This window comes from Paramisgurnus dabryanus, chromosome 6, assembly GCF_030506205.2.
Source record: "Paramisgurnus dabryanus chromosome 6, PD_genome_1.1, whole genome shotgun sequence".
Lineage (NCBI taxonomy): Eukaryota > Metazoa > Chordata > Actinopteri > Cypriniformes > Cobitidae > Paramisgurnus > Paramisgurnus dabryanus.
The window spans coordinates 9,448,014-9,471,973 of record NC_133342.1 but is presented as its reverse complement, the minus strand read 5'-3'; the positions used below and the strand labels follow the sequence as shown (position 1 = coordinate 9,471,973).

Here is a 23,960-nt window from a genome sequence, read left to right as displayed (position 1 = left end):
CCCATTGTCGATTCTTGATATATATAGACCATTTTATCAGACGCACGTGTGGTGACGCGATACGCATCTGGTCCGAACGTTACTTCCGGTTTTATTTTTTTTATTGTCTGACTAGTTGCTAAACTGAACTCTTGAACAAATACTTTCTTTGAAAATAACAAATGTTTTCGTTTCCTATGTAATCTATGTGTTGTTTTTTTTTCCTGTTATATAAATAAACTACGTTTAAAGTACTTTGTTATAATTTTTTCTTAGTGGAGTTTACCGGAAGTTACGCGTGGACCATGAAATAGGGTTGTGCCGATAGACGATATCATCGTCCATCGTGATGGTTGACTGACATCACGATGGAGAGACACCATCGTGATGCCACGCCCCCTCCCCACTCCGCTGCGAGTCCACATACACTTACTCTCTTCTATATAGACTATAGTTAACCTAATATCTTTGCGTGAATTGCTCTATAAATTAAATAGAAGACGTGACGTGTGTTAGTCTGTGAAAATATCCTGTCAGGCATTTGATCTTGACTAGGGATGGGCACGGATATTCGAATATTCGAATGGCAATAATAATTCGAATTTAAAAAATGCTATTCGACTGTTTGTTTGTTTTTAATGTGCCACCAAAGGGTAACAACTTATTTAATGCTTTTTCACTTCATCTATACTGTCTTTTACAGACTTAAATGTAAAATATACATGAACATTAATTTGTATGTATTTCTGATTGTTTGGCAATGCAGATTGCAGACGAATTTAAGTTTTTCATTTTATCTCCGGGTTTGTCCGCGGCACGCCGTATTTGGCCACTGGCTCAGTGAGGGCTCGCTCACGTGTTATTAAACGTGCTTCTCCGCCGCCCGAATCAACACATCATGAGAGATTTGTAAGCTTTCTGTTATAAAGTCTACATTATTTTATTAATAACGAGACAGACGCGGAGAACGAAATGAAACGGAGAACATTTATTATATGCGGTGCTCTTTCGAAAATGAACCGGATAACTGCACATGGCAATTTAAAGCAAAGCACCGTCTTTGTAAAATGTTGTTAAATTAAGCTAACGTTAGTAACTTTGCACAGTCAAAAATAATGTATCGAGCCAGTTTACGTTATTTGTAAAATAATGTTAAATACAGATTTTCAATCTTGTTCAATCCGTCTGTTGTTTTTATCGGATAACCATCATCAGGAAGAGTTTTCTCCGCAGCACCGGCATTATTGTATCTAGTCAGAAGAACGGGCTTTCACCGAAGCAGGTGGGATAAATAGGGTTTTCTTTATTCACAAATACGCATGGGCGTCGGAAGCAAATGAAAAGTGGGTGGGTCCCCACATAACCCCCCCCCCCCCCCCGAAAAATAAATTTACTGCAATAGATGACATTTTCATGTTTCCTTTTAATTAGCCTGAACATTTGCGTTTATTAAATTAAAGACAGTAGCCTATTACGGTAGAAATTCTGATAATAGCCCTTTAAATATTTTGCAAATAATGACAGATGTCATGTTTCATTTATCTTTCTCTGTGTCATTTTTTTCTCTACTCTGCTGACAGTAGGCTACAATGTTTATTTTTTATTTTGAGGAAATAAAAGGTAAGAAAAACGAATGAAGGTAAACTGATACAACTTTTGTATACCTTTTTTATTTGTTATACCCAATCTCTCTTTCTCTCTCTTAGAGAAATATAAATGTGAGATTCTGGAAATGAGATCACTTTATTTTATGGTATCCGTCGGGAAACAATGCTGTCATAAGAGTTTGAGCATGTGTACTTCTAAAACACAATCGATTAAACAGAGGTATGACTTTATGAATGATCTGCAAATGTACCTCGCAAATAATAACAATACGTGAGGACGTTCATGTCGCAAATGAAAAGTAATTGCAGGCTTCTGTAAAAAAAACTTGAAAATTATCCAGCGATCGTGGGACCATAATCAAAATAAACTATTTTACAGCAGTAATAATATTTTAACGATTAGCCCACACTTTTAACGTTTGAAAGGAACCACATTTAGTGCTGTGTTAATTATCATTAAAAGCAAAACGGGAGTCTCTGTGCGTCCGCGACAGACGCAATTCTTCTGGCATCTCTCCTCATCATCTCCTCCTTTTTTCTTCTGTGTCTTGAACTTGGGGCTCGAGTCCGACCTAAGGTTCGAGCTGCCTTTAAGAACACCAAGCTAAGTTCGTTTACCGTTAATTATTAAGACTAAATGGGCAGGCAAACTCGTGAAACAATGAAAGTAAAATAATCCGCTATAATATGGTTTTACACGTCTATAGAAAATATACTATAAATAAAGCAGTTATTAATTTTCCTAATGCATGGTTGTTTGACATTTACTGTTTAAAACATTTGGCAAAGGAGGTTTTTCAGCACTATGTTCGAACAGCAACTCAGCGTCCACTCACCCCCGCGAATTATGTTTAAAAGCTGAAACGGGTCCGCGCGGTGTAAAAAAAGCAAAGGTTAGGGATCCCTGCTCTAGTGGAATGGATTTGGACTGACAGCGCTTTGATAAGTGAACAGACAAATGCGCTAAATTAGAGAAAAAGTGGGTGGGTCCATTATCATTGGTCTTAAAAAGTGGGTGGGTCCTGTCCCACCCACGTATAATGGTTCCGACGCCCATGCAAATACGTCAAACTAAACTGAGAAGATATTTATATGGCGACTGAGCAGTCGGTTATGTAGATGTGTTTTTTCGTTTGCTCCGGGCTCTTGGTGTTTTGAGTCTGTTTAAATGATGATAGCCTACTTTGTCAAGTCCTCAAACTTTAAACTTCGCAAGTCCTCAAACTTCGCTTAGATTTGGGGTTAGTGTATGATATTTGGTATAATATAATGTATGTAACATCAAACAGTAATGAATTAATACTAACGACCGACTTGAAACTAAGGATTTGACTAGACTTCGCTCCGCATTAAGTTTTAACGCATTTTTTTTCTGAAGGATATTTTTTAAGAAGAATTTAATATATATATATATATATATATATATATATATATATATATATATATATATATATATATATATATATATATATATATATATATATATATTTACAATGTTTTCAACTTAAAATACATACATATATATATATGTACATACATAATATAAGTTTAGCTTGCTGTGGATATTTCCTAATTATAAGCCTTCTGTGAAATTATGACGAAATGAAAAATACAAAACACGCATGTCTTAATTAACATAATTTAAATAAACGAATATTCGTTCTTTAAGAGCTTAAATATTCGAAAAATTAAATATTAAAAAAATTAGTAAATTACTGGAAAATGCCCATCCCTAATCTTGACATTGCTAGAATCTTGTCTTTTTACATGTTGTACATTTATCTTAAAATATTTAATTTTGTACAAGAAAACAGCCCATAGGCTATTAATCATTTATTAGTAGCGTTTTGTAGTGTCTCGGGAGATCGTGCTCATTGTTACATTGAGGCTATACTGCACTGAAGCGGCGGATTAAGATATAAACCCAGAATTCAGGGAACGTCAAGAACAAGAAAACGGGAACAACACTCCGACCGAAACGCGGGATTTACATTCACAGACCATGTTTAAATTTAGATGTGTCTGGCCCTGTTTTAATAAGCTGCGGATTGAAGTGCTGGCTGCTCCCCGCGGTGCTGAAGACCCGCTCTCTGACGGAGTACTGCTGGTGGCACATATGCACAGATATTTACGTGCAAAAATTTGGTAAGCGCGGAGGAGTCGTTGGGTTAGTAAAATAATGAAATTATAGCTTTTAAATAGAAAAAAATATTTATGTAAAGAGATTAAAAAGTGCTCAAAAGTGCACAACTCTTCTTCAGTGGATTAAAGCTACTTTTTCCCCTTATGTGCAACCTATAGGAAAGAGACATTAGTTGGGATAGTAAAATAACAAAATTATAGATTTTAAGTACAGAATAGTATTTATGTAAAATATATATTAAAATAAAAAGTGCACAACTCTTCTTAAGTGGAAGTAATAAAGTAAAATAACGAATAATAATTATATAATAACGAATAATAACGAAAAATTAAAATACCCCCCGCCTAACGATATCATCGTCCATCGCGATGGTTTACGTAACCATCGTCAACTGCCAATTTATGGGGACATCGCCCAACCCTACCATGAAAGCCGTTTGTTTATGTTGTTACTGCTGAAACCGTCTATAGAGAGTGAAGCTTATGGTTGCTTAGCAACAGAAGATGCTACAGGAGCGCAATCGCCAAAGCGCTTTGGAAAGCAGGAAAAAGTGGCGTGGTTGTGTTTTTCACACAGTTTTAGATGCAAATTATGAATAGCCCCGAAATCATCTGCATAAAGTACATAACTGTAAATGTAGAGTGGCTGTCATTACTTGAAAGGCTTATAATTCTCCTAAATCATGCTTTTTCTGAAAATGCCAAAAGATTTATATAAAGGTTACATTTTTAGTTTAGGGGGAGAGTATTGTTAATATAGTAAACTTTATTTTAGTTTACAATCCATTGTGTCTATGAGAGTCTTCAAGCTGGGGAATGCCCCGGTGCAAATTACAATTGGATGTTATTGTGTAGGTGTGTTTGTGCTATTATCAAGTTCACATATTTTCTCAATGAACTTCTTTACCATTTTTATTAAATTCTAATTAAAATCTTTATCATTGTAAAAATATTTATTCTATATATTTATAAAGCATTCTATCATTGTCATCAGACATATCATTATCAACAGTCAGAATGTATGTCATTAATTATTAAAATTCAAATATAATTAATACAGGTATACCAAAAACATGTTCCTTTATCCCTTAATTGCATCAAGTTTTAGATTAATTTGGGAAACACAGATATTTTTCTTTTTCTTTAGACAATATCACATAATATTACACAATATCTATGATTAAATATTATTAGTGGTAGTAATGCTGTTATTGAGTCCTATACCTGGGGCGACATTTCCTAATCTGCCTTCTCTTATAAAATAGCATTTTAATCACCTATAAACCTTAATACACTTCCCAACAAAAGTATCGTTGAAGATTAGTGGACAGGCTGTCGATTCATTAAATAATACACAATTTCCTCACAAAAGCGGTTTATTCAGCTTACTGAAGCCTCTCCTCCACTGACTTCCATAAAAAAATGGCATCTGGTCTCCTACCGCAGCATTATGCATTTATATGCTAACCTTGCAGGCTTTTGCCTAAATCAGCTTTGCTGGTACCACTGAGCTTACTGATTGAGCAATACGTAAGCAGTGCATAGGTCATGGGTTCGATTCCCAGGGAACAGACTCATAAAAAAACTCTCTGCCAAATGAATATATGGCAATTCCATGCAAATGTCAACTTTACCATGAAAAAAGGTTTTAACAGCTCAGATGTCAATATTTTGTCATTTAAATACCCATGTGAGGTTTAAAATTTTTAAGCAATTTTTATATGCTTTTCCATACCTGTTATCATCTCTATGGGGCAGTTTCCCAGACAGGGTTTAGATTAATCCAGGACTAGGCCTTACTTATATTAGGACATTTAGTTTTTACAAAAAACTTTACTGGTGTGCATCTTGAGACAAAGCATTGGTATTAATATATGTTAAGATGAGCCATTGCAAGGCAGCTCAAATATGAATTTTAATCTGGTACTAGAGTAAACCCTGTCCGGGAGACTCCCCTTATTATTCATAAATGGGCACAACAAATAAATTATACCTATTTTATGTTCGATGAAGAGCCATAATTTCTCCTCGTGTTGGGTTTTATTGATTCTGGTTTGCATTTGGTGCATTTTAATTTACAGAAATCTTACAAAGTATGTTGTCTCTCAAAAGCCGGTGTCTTGTTTTTGTGTCACATTCACAATGCATGTTCATCTTAAATAGAAGAAAATGTGTATAGACTGATATTTCTTATGTCTAGACTTTATCAACAGTGGTTTAGGAAATATAAATAGATGGTTTAATAAATTGGTAATCAGTAAGGCGCACAAATGCGAAGCTCGTCACAACATGTATTTAGCCCAACATGTGTTCGGCGCGTCATGTGAACCTATGTGCATCATGCGTCTTGTCAAAATACATGTCTGCTGCTGACACTTTGTGGTTTATGGTAAAAGATATTTGCTTAATCTCATGTGTAATTAGAGTTTAGTGATAAGTAAGTGTCTTGCAAGCATTTTGTGAATGTGAGCAACTCTTTTATCACAAACCTTTTTGATGCGTGCGCAGCAGTCACGTATTTTGACATGACGCATGATGCACACACACCGAACACATATTTTGACATGATGAGCCACACATTGAACACTCCAAACCACTGATCTATATAAATGACTGGATTGCGCATGACGTCACACTTGTGAAGCCACCGCGCCGCCATGTTGGTATACCCAAACGTTCTATTAAATCAATGGACGTTATCAGATTTTAATGATAAAACATCACTTTACTCGTCTTCGTTTTTATATGTGAAGTTACCCTGTACATTATTACAACACAAACGTCCAAAGCATGTAAATAGTTACTTACTGAAAGTTGTACATTTTGCGTTTTAAACAGTTATTATACATTCATCTTTATTACAGTATCAGATCAGCAGACAGACCGCAGCATATTTAGTATTAATGACAATAAACGTGCTCATTCTGAAATCTAAATAAATAATCATACTTTGTACCGTATGTGTATGCAATAATTTGCTAGTTTTGTAATAATGTTATCTAAACTTACAAGTTACCTAAACTTATTTAGAGAAATAACGCTGACCGTCACAGTGTAGCTGAATGTCAAACAAAACTTTATTTATACCCGTGTCATTAACAAATGCAACACACACTCACCTTAACGGTTTTTTTTATAAATCCATTATCCTGCCCGATTAAAAGATAAACATTGCAAATAACACCAGAATTATCAAATAATTAACGTACACATATCCTAAAAATTAACCTTGTGTAACTGATACGCTGTAAAGCGGGTAAATTTTGATCATGATTTTGAATGGAAGTCAATGACGCTCTCTGCCGGTTGGGTATACCAAGATGGCGGCTCGAACTCTGTGCTGGCGTCACCTCACGCAGTTACGTCAAGCGTTCTATGCGCAATCCAGTCATTTATATAGATCAGTGCTCCAAACACATATTTTGAATTCGTGCCTCTCGGAAGAGAAGTCACAAGCCGCCACTGTTGGTAATAAATACATTCACTGAGAGTTTATATTTCAAGTTGTGACTGCAAATATCACATTCAAAAAAGCTGAAAATGCTCAAATGTGTAAAATGGCTAAGAAGTATAGTACACTAAAGCCAGACTTGTAATTTTGCATTTTTCTCATGTTGTTAACACGCATAGAACACGTAAGATGTATGCAGTTTAAGTCTGTACAGTCTCATGTACGGTTGTCAGAATCTGGGACAACAGATATGAGAATAAATCACTGCACACTTGAAACCAGGTTAGCGTGCAGATGTGAAACTCTGGAGCTCACCTGTGTGGTGACAGATGAGCGGATTAGACTCAGATTTAGATCGATGTCAGTGTCCCTGAACACCCAGCTGGCTCTTAGCTTACATTCGTCACTGAATTTCACTTATCATCACACCGTGGAAAAGATCCTGAATTTTATTGGCCGGTAACAGCTGTAGACATCTGAAAGACGCACTTCAAAATGTAAAAAGAATTGATGTACACAGATCTAATGTATAGTGTTTTTATGTGAGTACTAAGCTACAGTATTTACATGGTAGTCAATTAAGGCCACATATCAAAGTAAAGCATTTGCAAAGCTGCCCATAGGTCATGTGTTTATTTCCCGAAAAGTGTATCTACATCTATAATAAGTCTAAAATAAGTTTTAAATTGATCCTACATGCAAATGTTTTTAGAAACCTAAATAGTCAGAAAATAAATAGTTTGGGTGGATTTGGAGAATATATTCTCATGATGGTGTTCAAATAAAACCATTTGTATTGTATTTATAGTTGTTTCTTGAAGCTACTGCTATTGGCTGTAGAAAAGTCTCTCGTTTTTATATTCTAGGAAAATCTTTCTAAATGAATTTTCCTCCGAAATGCCACACTCATAACACATTGTTGAATTATTGTCTTATTTCCCCATCGTTTTCTCAGCTTATCAGATTTTTGTTCAGTGGATTTCTCAGATGCCTCATTTCTGCAGATAAATGACTGTTGATGAGGCTGCGTGTGAAACTGTCCAGTCAGCTGAAGTGATTTGTGCTTATGATTGTTGTTTACAGACAGATGCGTTCGGTCGAATCAGAAATCCTGATTCCTCGTGGCTGATCTTACAGATTACCTCGCCAATGTGTCTGTTTAACATGGCCTGCTGTCAGTAGCCTGATGTACTGCTTTTTTATTGAGCTTAAACAGAATAAAATGAAGGGAAACAGATGTTTTATGACACTCGAGAGGTACATTAAAGGGATAGATTGAAACTTACACCATATTGTTCTCATCCCGAAGCCATCCGACTTCATTTCTTCAGCCAGACACATTCATAATGTTAAATTGAATAATATGTTGACTCTTCCTAGCTTAAGTTGAAGTTACCCATCATCAGAAAAATGAATCCAGCAAAATGATACGTTTGTGAGGAAAAAAAAAATTGTATTTTGAGCCTATTTAGCAATATCATTTATAATGCCATTCGCCTCTGTACTGTACAGTGAAGCAGTAAACAGTTTAGTATTTGAAAGTGATATTTATGTACATTGTTTGGTGCTCAGCATCCATTTATCAAATTAAAATCTCATAACAGAGACGAGCGCTTAGAACGGGCACGGCCTGGATGTGTGGTCATACAGTGATTTTGTGGGCGTGTTTTCAGCGATATCTAATTTGCATCATTTGTTAAGTGAATCAGGTGCTAAAACACTAGTGATAACACAGATTCAACACTATCAATAGGTGCAATTCATTCTGTAATTACCTAAATTTGTCAGAAAACCGTTTGGTAGAGCTCAGCACATAATCAAAAAGTAAATCTATGAAACTTTTTGGGCCATCTGTAAGACTTCTATGAACCATGTACCACCCTTAATCACCACTAGATAGTACAGTTATTAGCTCCGTTTCCATTACAGATTTGCACAAAACTTTAGCATTATTAAAAACTATTGCATTTCCATTAACCGATGATATGCGTCTGAAACATAGTTTTTCATCTCATGCTAAGTCATTCCAAACATTACGTCAACTGATGTTGGTAGGTTTACTAATTTCACATCCACCACACTAGGTGTTATTTTTAACAGAAGAAGATGTAAAAGTGTTATCCAAACATTAAAGGAGCAAAAGAGGATGAGTTACTGAGTTTTTTAAGTGAGCGCATGCGTAAGAACAGCCTCCCTCCTTCACAGTTCATTTCTAAGGAACGCCTTCCAAAACTCGTGCACGAATATTTGAACATGAGTGTTTGTTCACCACCGGCATATATGCTGTGTTAGGTTAGTGGATTCATTATGTGAAATTATATGATAATAAACACATAAAGCCCGGAATACACTGCACGATTTTTGCCCTCCTATAAGATCATTACATTATCACACTGTGCGACATGTATCGTTTAAACTCGGGTACTAGAGGCATGTAGACTGTACGACGATGACACGGAAGCTTCGGCGGCAGCGTCACATACCGGCACGCAGGTCGTAGCAGCAAACACACTGTGCGGTGATCATGCCGAATTTCTGACACTGTCAGAAAACTATCGTAGGTTATCTTTGGACGCAAGACCGGGAAAACAGCAATCTTTGAACCTCTCTCATTGTACGACATAGGACCACTGATGAAAAGCCACGATCACAGAAATCGCGACGATTGTTTCACGATGGCAATCTTTTGTCTGGGACAACCAATAATCGTGCAGGGTATCCCGGGCTTTAGACTTTAAAACGTTAGATCAGTCGACGCTACTCCCATGTAGCAGACTGGTCACTGCCTTACAACTACAGTACAAGAACAACGTCAATATACTTGAATAACAGTACAACAATAATTATTCCACAAAGAAACAATAATCACTGTTATCTGTCGGGAAGAATTTTTGCGAACTGCGCGTCAGTCTTGACACACCTCTGTTCCTTCATTGCTCTCCAGCGTTGAAATGTTTCTCCAAAAACGACTCGGGTTACATTAGGTCCTCCCGCAATTTTCTCCTATTCCCAGCAGCTTAAAAAAGTCTTTCTTTTGCGTCCTACTTCCGTTTTTTTCTCTTCCATGGTGCAAATTCGAGGAGGAAAGCAGGATCGACAATGAAAACAAACCGAAACTTAAGACGTCGCCTGTGTAAAGTTACTGGAGCGCACACGAATCTCACAAGGATCGTAATGGCAGTGATTGACAAGCCAGAGGGCCAATCGCTGATGCGATGACCGCATGAGCGATTGGCTGATGTTTTTAAGGCCCTATCTTGTGCACAGAAGACGTATATTAATATTATTACTTTCAGTGCACCTAATAAATAGTCTTTTATCATTTAGTAAAGACAGTTTCAAGTAATATTGCAAAAATGTATAAAACAAACATCCTCTTTTGCACCTTTAATGCCAAGAAAAGTCTCTTATACTTACTATAGGAGCAGCAACGTATAGGTGTTTCTTGGAGGTAATAGTCCATTATTTTAAATCAGAAGAGATGTAGAAGTGTTATCCAAACATTATTGGTAAGGAAAGCCTCTTATACTTGAAAGCAGACATGTATGCAGTGTTTCTGTGAGGTTTTAGTACATAACGCATCATCTTTAAATAATAATTAAGTGACGTACTTGTGTCAGGTGACCTGAATATGCAAATAAACTGTTTCCATTGCAGTTTTGCAAAATACAACTCATGCGAGTGTAAAAACATGTTTGCGAATATATGAGTTTTGTGAAATTGGCACGTTTTCATTGGTCGTATTTTTAATTCGCAATGTCATTTTGCGTATGAAAGGTTTTGTGAAAGGTTTTTATCCACTTCAAAGGTTGACTAGTATACTTGTAAACCTCTAGAAAGTCTCCATATTTTTTTGTAAGGTCAATAAAACTGAGTTGCTTTATTAAAATATCATCATTAAATTATTGTATATAAATACTGTATATGATAAAGCAGTGGTTCTTTAACTTTCTCAGCACCCACCACACCCCTCCCTAGTGGATGGTCCATCCCAAATACCTGCCGCCCCCATTCCATAGAAAATTAATAAATCAGGCTCAAACTTTTTATTATACGTCTATTTACCTCATGAGTAACGTAAGGAGCATTAAATATTGACATGAAATATTTTATTTGCTCGTTTTTAATGAATGAAGGCCTTACGTTTGAAGACGTATTTCTCACACTATTTGGTTTAATAATTTGTAAATATAATGTCATATATGTTATTAAAAGACTTATATATTATATAAATATATATTTCATATTTGTGTAATATTAAACGTTACCTGTCAAAATATTTTGTAGCATGCGGGTTACTGTGTGTTATTAGTTTTAAATCTAGCATTTTAGAGAGCCATGTAAGAAAATGTCAACCAACCTGTCCCCAATTTATGAACCGCATATTACATTTTTATATTACATTGTTTTACATTTTTAGATGGACACTGACCCTTAGCAGTTCGCTCAACCGTTTTGTAGAGGTCTGTAATAACTAAAATTTAGGGTCTATAAGAAAAACAGCATATTTTGTTGTCATGGACCTAAGAAAAGCATTTTTTTTCAATACAGTTTTCTTGGTGTGACCTACAAAGGGCTAAGAGTAAAATAAAAGCGGTGAGCCAGACCTTACAGAAATGAAGCTTTGTTTGTTTTTGTTTTTCACATTGGATCATCTGACCTGTATTTCTTCCCTCATGATTATAGGAGATACTGAAGTGTGTGACGATCCATGTTCAGACTTCATTTCCAAAACAAGATGTAACCAAATGATAAAAAAACATTTGCACAAATAGATGCATCACATGTTTAGTGAACAAGACCCTTCATACCATGGTACTGTCATTGTACTTCTTTGTAAGGTATTGTTCTTGTTGTTCTTTGTAAGGTGTTGTTTAAAACCCTATAACATGAGTGTCAAAAAGACTCTTCTTATTTAGACTTGAAATACTAGTTAATGCAGAACACGCATCACAGCGACTGTAGAAGTTTGGTGTGAATAGTTAGCAGAAATGTATGCCACTGGCAAACTCATTTATCAAGCAGCTTTGAAGAGATGTGTTTATGTGTATGTGTGTATGCTTGTCTTCGGGATGAGAGCTCTTGTGTTGTATTGATCGGATAGTGAAGAGCTGGGGTGTTAAATATTTTATATCAAATCACTGTGCTAAAGACTCCCTGCTGATAACAAACACTCTCCGTGAAGTACTTGTTTCAGGAATAAACCAAGGACGAGCTACATGATGTGTTACTGGCCTTTTATATCGCATGCACGATTTCCTCCACAATTCCTTGACTTGAGCATTGTTGCAATACAAGTAAAATGGTAAAGCATTGTGCAAGCAATTCAAGGTCTTGGGTTTGATTCCTACTGTAGGACAGAGGTCTTCAACCTTTTTCAGGCCAAGGACCTCTAATGGATAGAGAGAAAGAGCAGGGATCCCCACTACATGTTCTGTATCAAATTAAGACTGGATTACTTGCTTTGTTATGATGGTTACGTTACCAAGATATTAAAATAACAATTTTTGGTATACACAGTCACATACTGTTAACATAACATTTACATTTTACTGAATAGATTTTGAACTGGGAACTGCTCTTCATTTGAATTAAGTTTTTATTTTAATTATTAGCCTATTAATGCACTTTTGTTGGATTCCTTATTTTCAATTTTCCAAAAATCATTTTGAATTCAAACAATACTTGGAGGGCCCTCAAGGTGCCCCGGACCCCCTGCTTAAGAATAATTGAACCGCCTTTGGCATAAGTTAGTTCAAGCAGGTACTTACAGTAGTTGCACATCATTCAGAAGGAATTTTTACCCATTCCCCTTTACAAAACCGCTTCAACTCTGACATATTTGTAGGATGTGTGGTGTGAACCGCTCTCTTTAGGTCATTCCACAGGTTAAGGTCTGGGCTTTGACTAGGCCACTCCATATCACACATTTTGTTTTTCTTAAGCCAGTCTGTGGTGAATTTACTTCAAAGCTTAAGGTCATTGTCTTGCTGTATTAACCAACTTCTACTGAGCTTCAACTGGCAGACAGCCACCCTGACTTATAATATAAAGATGTATGGTAGACTCATGAACAGAGATGTGTGCCAGTTCCAATGATTTCTTTAACTGTTACTCGTGGGTTCTTCTTCACTTCATTGATTATTCTGTGTTGAGCCTTAGGAGTCATCTTGGCACTGTGCCCACTTCTAGGAAGGGTATCTACAGTATTAAACTGTCTCCATTTATAGACAGTTTGTCTTAATGTCGACTGATGGATGTTTAAATATTTTGGTATTGTTTTGTATCCCTTTTCAGCCTTATGGAGTGCAACAACCCTTGATCCGTTATCTTTAGAGAGCTTCTTCTTGCTTCTTAAGGACAGCCATCTTAAAATGTTAAAATTTTGATCAATAAAAGCATCAATAAACCATACCTTTGAATTCATTTTATTTCTGACACAAATTAGCTTTCATTAAAGTAATTAGTCTATGGGTTCACTTTCATTTTCCTCCAGCACTGTGAATGTCTAATGGGTGTTTTCAAAAAAAGACACAAGACACTAGAATTATTTGTGTGTTGTCAGCTTTATGCAGATTGTGTTTCTCTATTGTTGTGACCTAGATGAGCATCAGATCAAATTTTATGGCAAATCACTGGAAGAAAACCAGTTCATTTCTAGGAGTTCACATACTTTTTCTTGCCTATGTACATGAGTAGGGGTGCTCTTCCTCTCTGTCCATTAAGGAGCTCTTGGCCTGAAAAAGGTTTAAGATCAGTCAGAAGAAAAATAGTGACATCTATTTGGTTATCAGCTATTTTCCAAAAGGGAAAACACTCAAGCTTAAATAAAAATAACAAATAAGTAGGTATGCACCATTACAAGATTGACCTAAAATGACATCCACTAATACAGTTTTGATTTTAAGAAATTTTTATCCAAATTGACTTACAAAATTACTGATTTAATTCTCTAAGAATTACTTTTCAGAAGGCGTCTTGCTATAGGGAGCAATGTTTTCTAAATTCACAAACCGAAACGACTGGGGGGAAATGCATTGTGGGTATCCATTGTAAATAAATGCTCTCCTCTTGGGATTATTAAAGATAGATTCCTGTAATTAGTTCCTCTAAAGATGTGGTAAAGCTATACAGTTACCTTTACTTTTTAACCACTCTTGAGGTGAACAAATTAAAGACTTAACATTTCTCTTCTTCCCCTGGTAAATGACCCTAAACACCCTAATGTCTCTCTCTCTCTCTCTCTCTCTCTCTCTCTCTCTCTCACGCACACACCACAAGAACAAGGTTTTTTGGAGTCTCTTTCTGTGCTCTAATTGGATCCTAATAAGACTTCCTCCCTAGAGTGTTAATAAGTTAATGGTCTGTGAATTGGTTCTCTTCAATTTTCACTCTTTCTCTGTGTGTGTGCATGCGTGTGCATGTGTTATTGGACCCAAGAGGGGAAAATACCACACTAAATGTGTCTATTAGGGATCAGTTAAGGTCTTTCTTCTTTCTTTCACACTCTGTAGAAACCATCAACAGCAAGTTTATGTAACGTGTTTTTCTTACAGTACAATCCATTTGATATTGTCATATATTGAATCAGTATAAGACACCAGCCCACTTCATTTTATTCAAGAGCTGTTGATCTGATAGATAATTTACTGTAACAGCACAGTATGATGCTCAAACAAACACACACAATATATTATATCACTATGGCTTTGTGCCTCGTATTTTAAAGCATAAATTGATTTTTTGAGAAGAGTCAAAGATAAATGATTAAATTGACTCGGTTTGAATTAGAAGGAGTTTCAAGTCTATAAATGTATTGATTAATAAAAGACTATGAATTTAATTTGATAATAGATTGATAGTTAAAACCAAAAACCTTAAGGATAATCTGAGATTGTTAACCTGCTGTGACTGCAATGGCCACGCAAACGGTTTTATTTAGCATTTTATTGCAACAATGGCAGCTGTGAAATCTCATCAGTCCAGAATCCTCATTACTCCAAAATCCTTTGTTTTATGCAATATTTTGTGTTCATTAAAGACAGAATGACCTGATCCTGATATAATGTTGATTTATGCCTGTTTAGGTCACAGTGTCCAACTAAATGCATTTGTTGTGTCGATTTCATCAGTTTTTACAATGTTCAGAGAATCATTCTGCCTGTAAACCTTTTTCAGCCCATGGTAACATTAAGCTTAGATAAGTGTCACGTTAAACTTTGTCCCTTCATGGTCTACTTTTATATGTGAAATGAGTTTTTGTGCCTCTGGAGTCTCTTTGTCTTTCTCTCTTGGATTGAAGAAAAGGTTCAGGATAAACGTTTCACTTAAATGCACGTCACGGGTAGACAGACACCTGCTGTTTTTAACACTGACACAATGCACATATGTTTTAAACCGAATACTGCTTTAAGTAATACCTTGTACACACTTAAAGAGACATTGTACTTATAGAGAGACATAAAACATGGCTGTTACTGAAATGTTGTGTCCATATTGGGATCAAAGCAATATTGGCTCTTAAGACTTAAACATGCCATCATTTGTAAGTCGCTTTGGATAAAAGCATCTGATACATTTTTGGAGATATATGTGCTACACGTTGTACACATTTGTTCTGAATGCCCAAATGCAAAGACATCTAGCACAATATTTACCATTTAATTAAAAATGCAACTAATAATGCACCAAACACTTTTAATTAGGGCCGGGACTTTAACGCGTTAATTAAGATTAATTAATTACACAAAAAATAACGCATTTTAACGCATTTTAATCGCACTTATTAACAAAGTCATTCGTAAAAGCTACAGACCCTGTTTTAGTTCGAAAACTCCGGGGTTGTGCTGCAGTGTAAATAAAAGTAGACGGAACCTAAACGAACAGCTGATTTTAACGTGACAACGCATCAATTTCAAAGTAAAAATGGTTTACAACGGAGGTTTTGCCCAATAAACATCTACCAACAAACTACAGATTATTTTAACATGTATCGTAATGTCTGTTATATGTTAATGTTTGAGTATTGTTGGGTTTAAATATTGTTGTAATGTTGTTTTGTTTCAATTTAATTAGCTTATTACGAGTTTAATTTAAGTTTTGTTTGCTACTTTAAAACGAATTTCGTTTCAAATAATTTGTCTCGTAATTATAAACAATGTTTTGTTGTTAGGTTTTGTGAATATAAATTAAAAAGAACATTAAGCAACACCGTGCATCTCATTGATGCATATGCTTCCGAATGCCAAAACATGCAGTGATTAAATCACTTACTTTTCAAAAAATCAGCCTGGCAGTGCCCAGAAGTTAAATTTACACGCGCATTTAGAGCATAATGTAGCAGCACGTTTGATTTGCGGTGTTCTTAAGACTTTTAAAAAATCTACTTCATATTAATTTTAATAGGCTACTTTGACGGAGGACAAGCACAGAGAACAGCGACGGCAGGTAAAGGAAAAAAGTTAAATGGTGTTTTTCTGACGAATAGAGTCAGTTTGTAAGAACATTTTTAAATGGACTATAAGATCATCAATATGAACTCTGAACAATGAACTATTATAAACATAACAGCAAGAAAATCTGAAGAGGAACTCGCAACATTAAAGCAATAAGCATTTATGTAGGCTAAAGCTATATATCACCTCTTATGTTTTAATTTAGTTAAGTTTCAATGGTAAGACTAAAGGCGCGTACATTATGCAGCGCTTTTCACATCCGAATCCCACTTAAGAAAACTATAATGTGGAAGTTAAAAATGTGCATAACATATTTTTATATATTTTAATATAGGCTATATAGTATATGTTTTGTTGTTTTTATACGTGAGGTGGGGGATCCGCGCAAATAGGTACCGGAACACAGACAGTCACAACCCGAGAATCCCGAACCCTGCAATTATTAAAAAAATGACTACTTTAAGAAATGCGGGCCAGGAAGCGGGTCGGGTATAATATATATATTTTTTTTCTTTACTGTCCGAGTTGCGGGCGGGTAAGATGAAAACCTCGGTCGGGTTCTGGTTGTTTTGACCCGCGCATCACTGGTAAGCGTCGATAAGAGCATGGTTGTGTGTAAGCTATGCAACAAGGAATTCACATATCACCGCAGCACATCGAGCCTCAAATATCATCTCAATGCAAAACATACAGCAGCTAGCGTGGACATTAGCCCGGCTCCGGGTACAACGACTTGGTTGAACAAAAATAAACAATATTTTGTTGCTTAAGCTTATGTATTCAGTCATTATTTATGGTACACTCTTAGAACGAATGTGTTAAAAACAACACATTAGTGTTGATTCTGGGACAGCACACTAACTGCGTTATCCTGGAATCTCTGTGTTATTATTGAAACAACACATTTTGTGTTACTTTTAACACAACATGTGTTATACTTGAACACAAAATCAACACAAACTGACACATAATGTGTTAAAATTTCTTTCTAAGAGTGTATACTAAGAGTGTAAAAAAATTACTTCTTAATGTTCTCAGGTCAAATATTTATATGTGATTAAAATGCGATTAATTTAGATTAATTAATTACAAAGCCTCTAATTAATTAGATTAATTTTTTTAATCGAGTCCCGGCCCTACTTTTAATGTATTGATAAACTGTGTCATACTCAGACCTTTACTGATTTTAGTGCCCATCAATGACCTATGCACCTAAACATTTTCCTCTATAAATAAATAAACATACAATATATCAAATGGAAGAACAGATCCTATAATTTTAAACAAAATAAAGCGTTGATCAAAAGAGTTTTTACTGTTTTTGAATCAGTGGCTACTTAAGTCTTTTATAAGTTGGGTAAGAGGCCACCTGGTGGATAATGGCAGAAATACGGATTGCCGTAAAAACTCGTCATTGGCAGGGAGGCACTTTTTCTTAATTGAGAAGATAACTCGTCAATGGCAGGAAAAGAGTTAAAGATATCAAGATTAGATTTTATACAGAATGTTCTTTATGATTTTATGTAGAAAACTGTAAATTTACATAGAATGACTTGATCTGAGTTTCCACACATATACAGTACACTTTGTCAGTTTTTTATTTGTGTAATACATGTGTGTATCTCCTTGTGTGCTGTAATGATTCTGTGTTAAATCGATTTGTAAATGCATTTTCAATTAAAAATGTCTCTCTGTCTCTCTCAGGTGAGCATCTGCGGGTGTGCGCAAAAGATTACACCTGCTGCACGAGTGGGATGGAGGAGAATTTTTTAAACCTGAGCAAACGAGAGTTTGAGACTCAGGTGAGAGAGACTGGACGAACCCTCCAAGCATCTATCAGCAGCCAGTACAAGAGCTTTGATGGTGAGTTACAGATGAGTTACAGATCTTCTGTCTATGAATGTGCATGGAAACTGATTACTGTTACCTTGATCCAAAATGGCCTCCTTTTATTATATAGCACAATGAACACATGGCTTTAAACACTAAATCATTTTCAGTTTGACTCATCTGTTTTGTTATGAATAAAAACCTTTTTCTTCTTTTGAGAAAGCGATAAAGAAATTTATTAAGGTGTCAAAGCTTCTATCTGGATTGGTGTTTATCTCAAGAATCATGTGTTTTATTTTTTTTAAGTCTAGAAAGTAGCTGGGCTGTTTTAACCATAGACTGTAAAAAGAGGGATAACATAATTAAAAGTGAATACTTTTTCAGCCTAATTAGAAATAACTAAAATCTTTGTAAAAAATGTATTTAAGTGTTATTTGATTTTTAAGTTCAGCTTACGTTCTATACGTTTGCATGGAGAGGGCGTGGTTTATAATGCAGCCAGATACCTGAGGGCTATCAAAATGTTTTGACTTTATTTTTCAGGACGTGTGTGGCATGCCTGATTTCAACCTACACTGTCAGAAAAAAGTTTTACAGGTTTTTTGTCGTATAATATCGTGCTTATGGCTGTCTGGTCATTTTAGTTGGTCTTCTTGTAACCGTCTGCTTTTGCAGACTCAGGAGGGAGTTTTGTGTTATTATGTAATTTCAGAGTATGACTACATAGTATATGAAAGTCTTTTTTCTTCAGATGGCCTGTTTACCATAGCAAATTTTTGTCTCTGTACGTTTATTGATATTTATGATGATGACAGATGCAGTAATTTATGGTAACGAGAGCTAATTGGGCATTGGGGAGATCTGATTGGGCGTTGGGGTGGTGTTGACGCTGCAGGCTGTATAGTTTTGTGATTATCTGTACAGACGACCAGACCTGTGCTTCGTATCTGAGAGTAGCGCACGCAGTCCAGCTGAAAACAATTGTGGGCGATTGTGTTTGAAGACAAGAAAGAGAACCGATGGCTGTATTACAGAAACATCTTGACTTGCAATCATATCTGTTTAGTGAACATGCTTCAATTCAGATCCCAAATACAATCAACTTGTCAGATCTTGAGTTAGGACTTCCAAACTGATATACTTTTTTGTTCTGCTGAATTGAAGAAAGTTTGCGACCATTGACTTATACGGTAGGAGAAAATAATACTATGGAATTGAATGGTACCCCAGATCCCAGACATTTTCAAAATATATTCATTTATAGACATTTATACACAACGTGAGGATACGTTAATGATCATAGAATTTTTACTTTTTGGTGAACTCTCGCTAAGACATTTGTTTTGGACATTTCTGTATGGTGATTTTCACTCTTAATAACAACTAAAGTGAAAGCAGCATTCCAACCAAGTGTTTTGACAGTGAGACGCCTGTGTGTATAGTTGTGTAGTTGTGTTTTTTGTGTCTTCCTGTGTTTTTCTCCATGTTTCAGTTAGCTCTCTCCGGTGCATGTGTGGGTGTTTAATGAACGTTCATCTGTCGTCTTTGTGTGCCTGTGTGTGTTATGATGAGATGTGTCTGTTAATGAACGACAACTTCGCGAATAAACGAACACAATCTGTACAGTCTGCATGAACGTTCATCAAGTCTGTGTGAGATTTTGTGCTTTCATTGCTGGAGTTGATAAAATGTTTGTCCATTATTCTTTCTCTGTTTTTGTTGCCCCTAGTCTTGAAAAAATGGGTGCTCAAAAATTGAAGAAAAATGCTATATTTTGTGCATATATGCATGTCCGATATGTACTATAATAATACTTTATAATACTTAACTTTGTAAAATAAATCAGTACTACAAAATATATTTAAAATATTCAAAATGATATAACAACATGCATGTTTTTTCCTTTTTTTTCTCACCAGTCTCTTGCTATCTGCATTAACCTAAAACATGACTTTTAAAATTATTAAAATGAGTGCTGGGCAAAGATTAATCACGATTAATCGCATACAAAATAAAAGTGATTTTTAGCATAATATACAATGTGTGCTGTGTGTAATTATTATGTATATTTAAATACATTTATTTAAAAAACATTTACATGTGTATATAGATTTATTTATATTTTTTAAATATTTTATATTATATATACATTTAAAAAAATTATATATAAATAAAACATTTCTGAAATGTTTATATGTATGTGTTATTTTGTATGTGATTAATCAAGATTATTTTTGCCCAACAATTAATAATAAAATCACTGCTTTATGTGTATATGCACGTTTGCAAAATTCAGGCTGGATTAATTTTATCTTATAGCGCTATTCTTTACAGTGATGACATCAAGATCCATATTTGGTTCCCCACAGATTCTTTTAGTCAAAGTTAAGTTTAGTGAAAAAAAACATTTTTCTTATTTTTATCAAAGTCTTTTTTATGGAAGTCGGGTCACTGGGCCTCCATATTTGCAACGCCCCATACTCTTGCCCATAAGACTTGTCAGATACTACCCATGTGCAAAGTCATTCCCCCAGAGGATGTTATTCTTTGACGATTGGCTCTTTTTACTGGAAGCCGGGACTAAATCAGCCAAAATGATCGTTGAGTAGGGTGACCACCTGTGCCACATTTCGCGGGAAATTTCAATTTTGTCCGTATTGTTTTTTATTTTATTTTTTATAATAGATAGATTTTATTTGATCTTCCTTTGAATTACAAGTGCACTATTTTAAAAAAATGATAAAAAACAGCAACAGAATTAAAAAATCTATACGGGAGCTCCTGTTTAACATTCCTGTCACCAGTGCATTCGTGTAAAGGGTGTTTTCTCTCATGACGACTGCCTAAACAGAGACAAGGAACTGAGGAACTGTGGACCTCACAAAAACTGAACTTACAGGCTTATATTGATATTGAATAGGTGTGTGCTGTTAAAATGAGTTGGTATGGAATCTGTGCCAAATTACACAGCGCTTTCATTAGCAGTCTTTTTGGGATTTGAAGTAGGGTTAACATCACTGTTGCGGTGACTGCCAATCAGTCACTCACAGAGGTTGTGGGCGAATGCTGTTTGACGCGTGTAGTCCACCTAGTGTACAAAATAAGAATAACACCATAAATGGCTCTTACAGTACAATCACTGCAAAATATTTTTTTTTTACATTGAATACTAATACTTAGCCTATCACGACTCTCACTTGTGTCTGCCTTGTCCCACAAAAAAATCACGTCTGCTGTCCTGCAACAGGGCCTTGGTCAGGTGGTCACCCTAGGGTTGGGATCTTCCCTGTCATTTTAATACCAGTGATGCATGTTGTTAATACTGAATATCTTTGTCTTTATGTCGTTTGTAGAAAATTTTTCTGCGACAAATAACTTTAAAGGCACACAAGGCAAGTCTGAGTATTATTTGTCTACTAGCTCCCCCTAGTGTCTGGGAGTAAATGCGTTCTATAAGACTATACGAGACTGAAGGACACCGGGTCGGATACAGCGAACTTGCAAGTGGGGTATTCTTCCTACAGACGGTAGGGGCGGGCGAGAGAGTCTTCATTCGTCATGTAATGAGTCATTTAACCATATACCGACTTACGAAGATGATTTATTAACATAAAAATGCTGCCTTGTGTCCCTTTAATGTCCAACACAAAACTTTTGTGGATGTTAAAGTTTTTTTTATGGAGCCTGACAAAGAACATTTTAGGAAGCTTTATTTTAAGAGTATAAACCCAGGTTTGGTTTAAATAACGTCTGTGCCAGCTAACCTCTGGGAATGTGTACAAACACACATGGAGACACATTCTGTGGTGAGGATTCCTGAACTATGATTTTCCAAGTGCTGTGGCAGAGGGAGGAGAAGATTTGTGTGTGTGTGTGTGTGTGTGTGTGTGTGTGTGTGTGTGTGTGTGTGTGTGTGTGTGTGTGTGTGTGTGTGTGTGTGTGTGTGTGTGTGTGTGTGTGTGTGTGTGTGTGTGTGTGTGTTTCCCAGCATGCATTACACTTGGCATAGTTGGCTCTCCTATGGTGGATTATACCCAGTGTGTGTACTGTCTTCCATATGTGCTTGTTTATGTGCAGCTTTGTGTTATTTGTGGAAACGCTCATTAACTCATTAAAAGCTGGAATATGTGAAAATATTTAGCATGAAATGAAAACCAGAATAATTTTTGCAGTTAGATTGGTTCAGATGGGGGAGTGAGATTATAATCTCTTGTTTGTAATCTGAACTCGTCAGAAATAATCTCTCATGATGATGTCACTGTTTAAGTCATATAAACACGCTTTGGTCATGAGATGCCACTGTGAGGAAAAGAAATAAAGATAAGAGAGAGTGCAGTTATACACTGGTCTCATCTGGTATAGTTTAAATGCTGTGTGTGTAGGTGTGTGTGTGTGTGTGTGTGTGTGTGTGTGTGTGTGTGTGTGTGTGTGTGTGTGTGTGTGTGTGTGTGTGTGTGTGTGTGTGTGTGTGTGTGTGTGTGTAAATGTAAATCTTGAACCCCTTACTGAGTCCTAAACTTTTCCATACTGCCACCTCAATGCAACACCCACAACATACCAAATGTACACTTTTAACACCTTTAAAAAGAATCTATTTTTGCCTATCTATCAATTTATCCATATATCTATTCATCTGTCTGCTTGTCTGTCTGTTTATGACTGTCTGTATCTACTGTATTTGTCTATCTGTCTGTATCTACTGTATCTTTCTGTCTATCTGTCTGTCTGCCGGTATCTACTTTATCTTTCAGTATTTGTCTGTCTGTATCTACTGTATCTTTCTGTCTGTCTGTCTGTCTGTCTGTCTGTATCTACTGTATCTTTCTGTCTGTCTGTCTGTCTGTATCTACTGTATCTTTCTGTCTGTCTGTATCTGTTTGTCTTTCTGTCTGTATATACTGCATCTTTCTGTCTGTCTGTATCCTATCTGTCTGTATCTACTGTATTTGTCTGTCTGTCTGTATGTATGTATCTGTCTGTGTCTGTCTGTCTGTATCTAGTGTATCTGTTTGTCTGTCTGTCTGTCTGTTTGTATGTATCTGTCTGTCTGTCTGTCTGCCTGTCTGTTCCATCAGTCTGTCTGTTTGTTTGTATATGTCTGTCTGTATCTACTATATCTGTCTGTCTGACTGTATGTATTTATCTATCTGTCTGTCTGTCTGTCTGTCTGTGTGTGTCTGTCTGTCTGTATCTTCTATATCTTTCTGTCTGTAAGTATCTGTCTGTCTGTCTGTCTGTCTGTCTATATGTATGTATCTGTCTGTCTGTGTGTCTATCTGTATCTCTCTGTCTGTCTGTCTACCCGTCCATCCATCTATCCGTCCGCCCATCCATCCATCCATTTGTCAATCTGTCTGTAGGTCTTTATCTGTCTGTCTGTATCTGTCTGTCTGTCTTTATCTGTCTGTCTGTCTGTCTGTCTGTCTGTCTGTCTGTCTGTATGTATGTATGTATCTGTCTGTCTGTCTGTCTGTCTGTATTTCTCTCTCTGTCTGT

The 23,960-nt window shown here is 35.9% G+C and overlaps 1 protein-coding gene across 1 annotated transcript in view; it reads left to right on the top strand.

The window, feature by feature from the left end:
• Window positions 1–23,960, top strand: part of gpc1b (glypican 1b) — an 87,019-nt gene that overhangs the window by 34,113 nt on the left and 28,946 nt on the right. Inside the window, exon 2 of the mRNA XM_065262375.2 lies at window positions 18,339–18,497. Coding sequence (XP_065118447.1) covers window positions 18,339–18,497 — 159 coding nt within the window. The remainder of the gene's footprint in view (window positions 1–18,338; window positions 18,498–23,960) is intronic.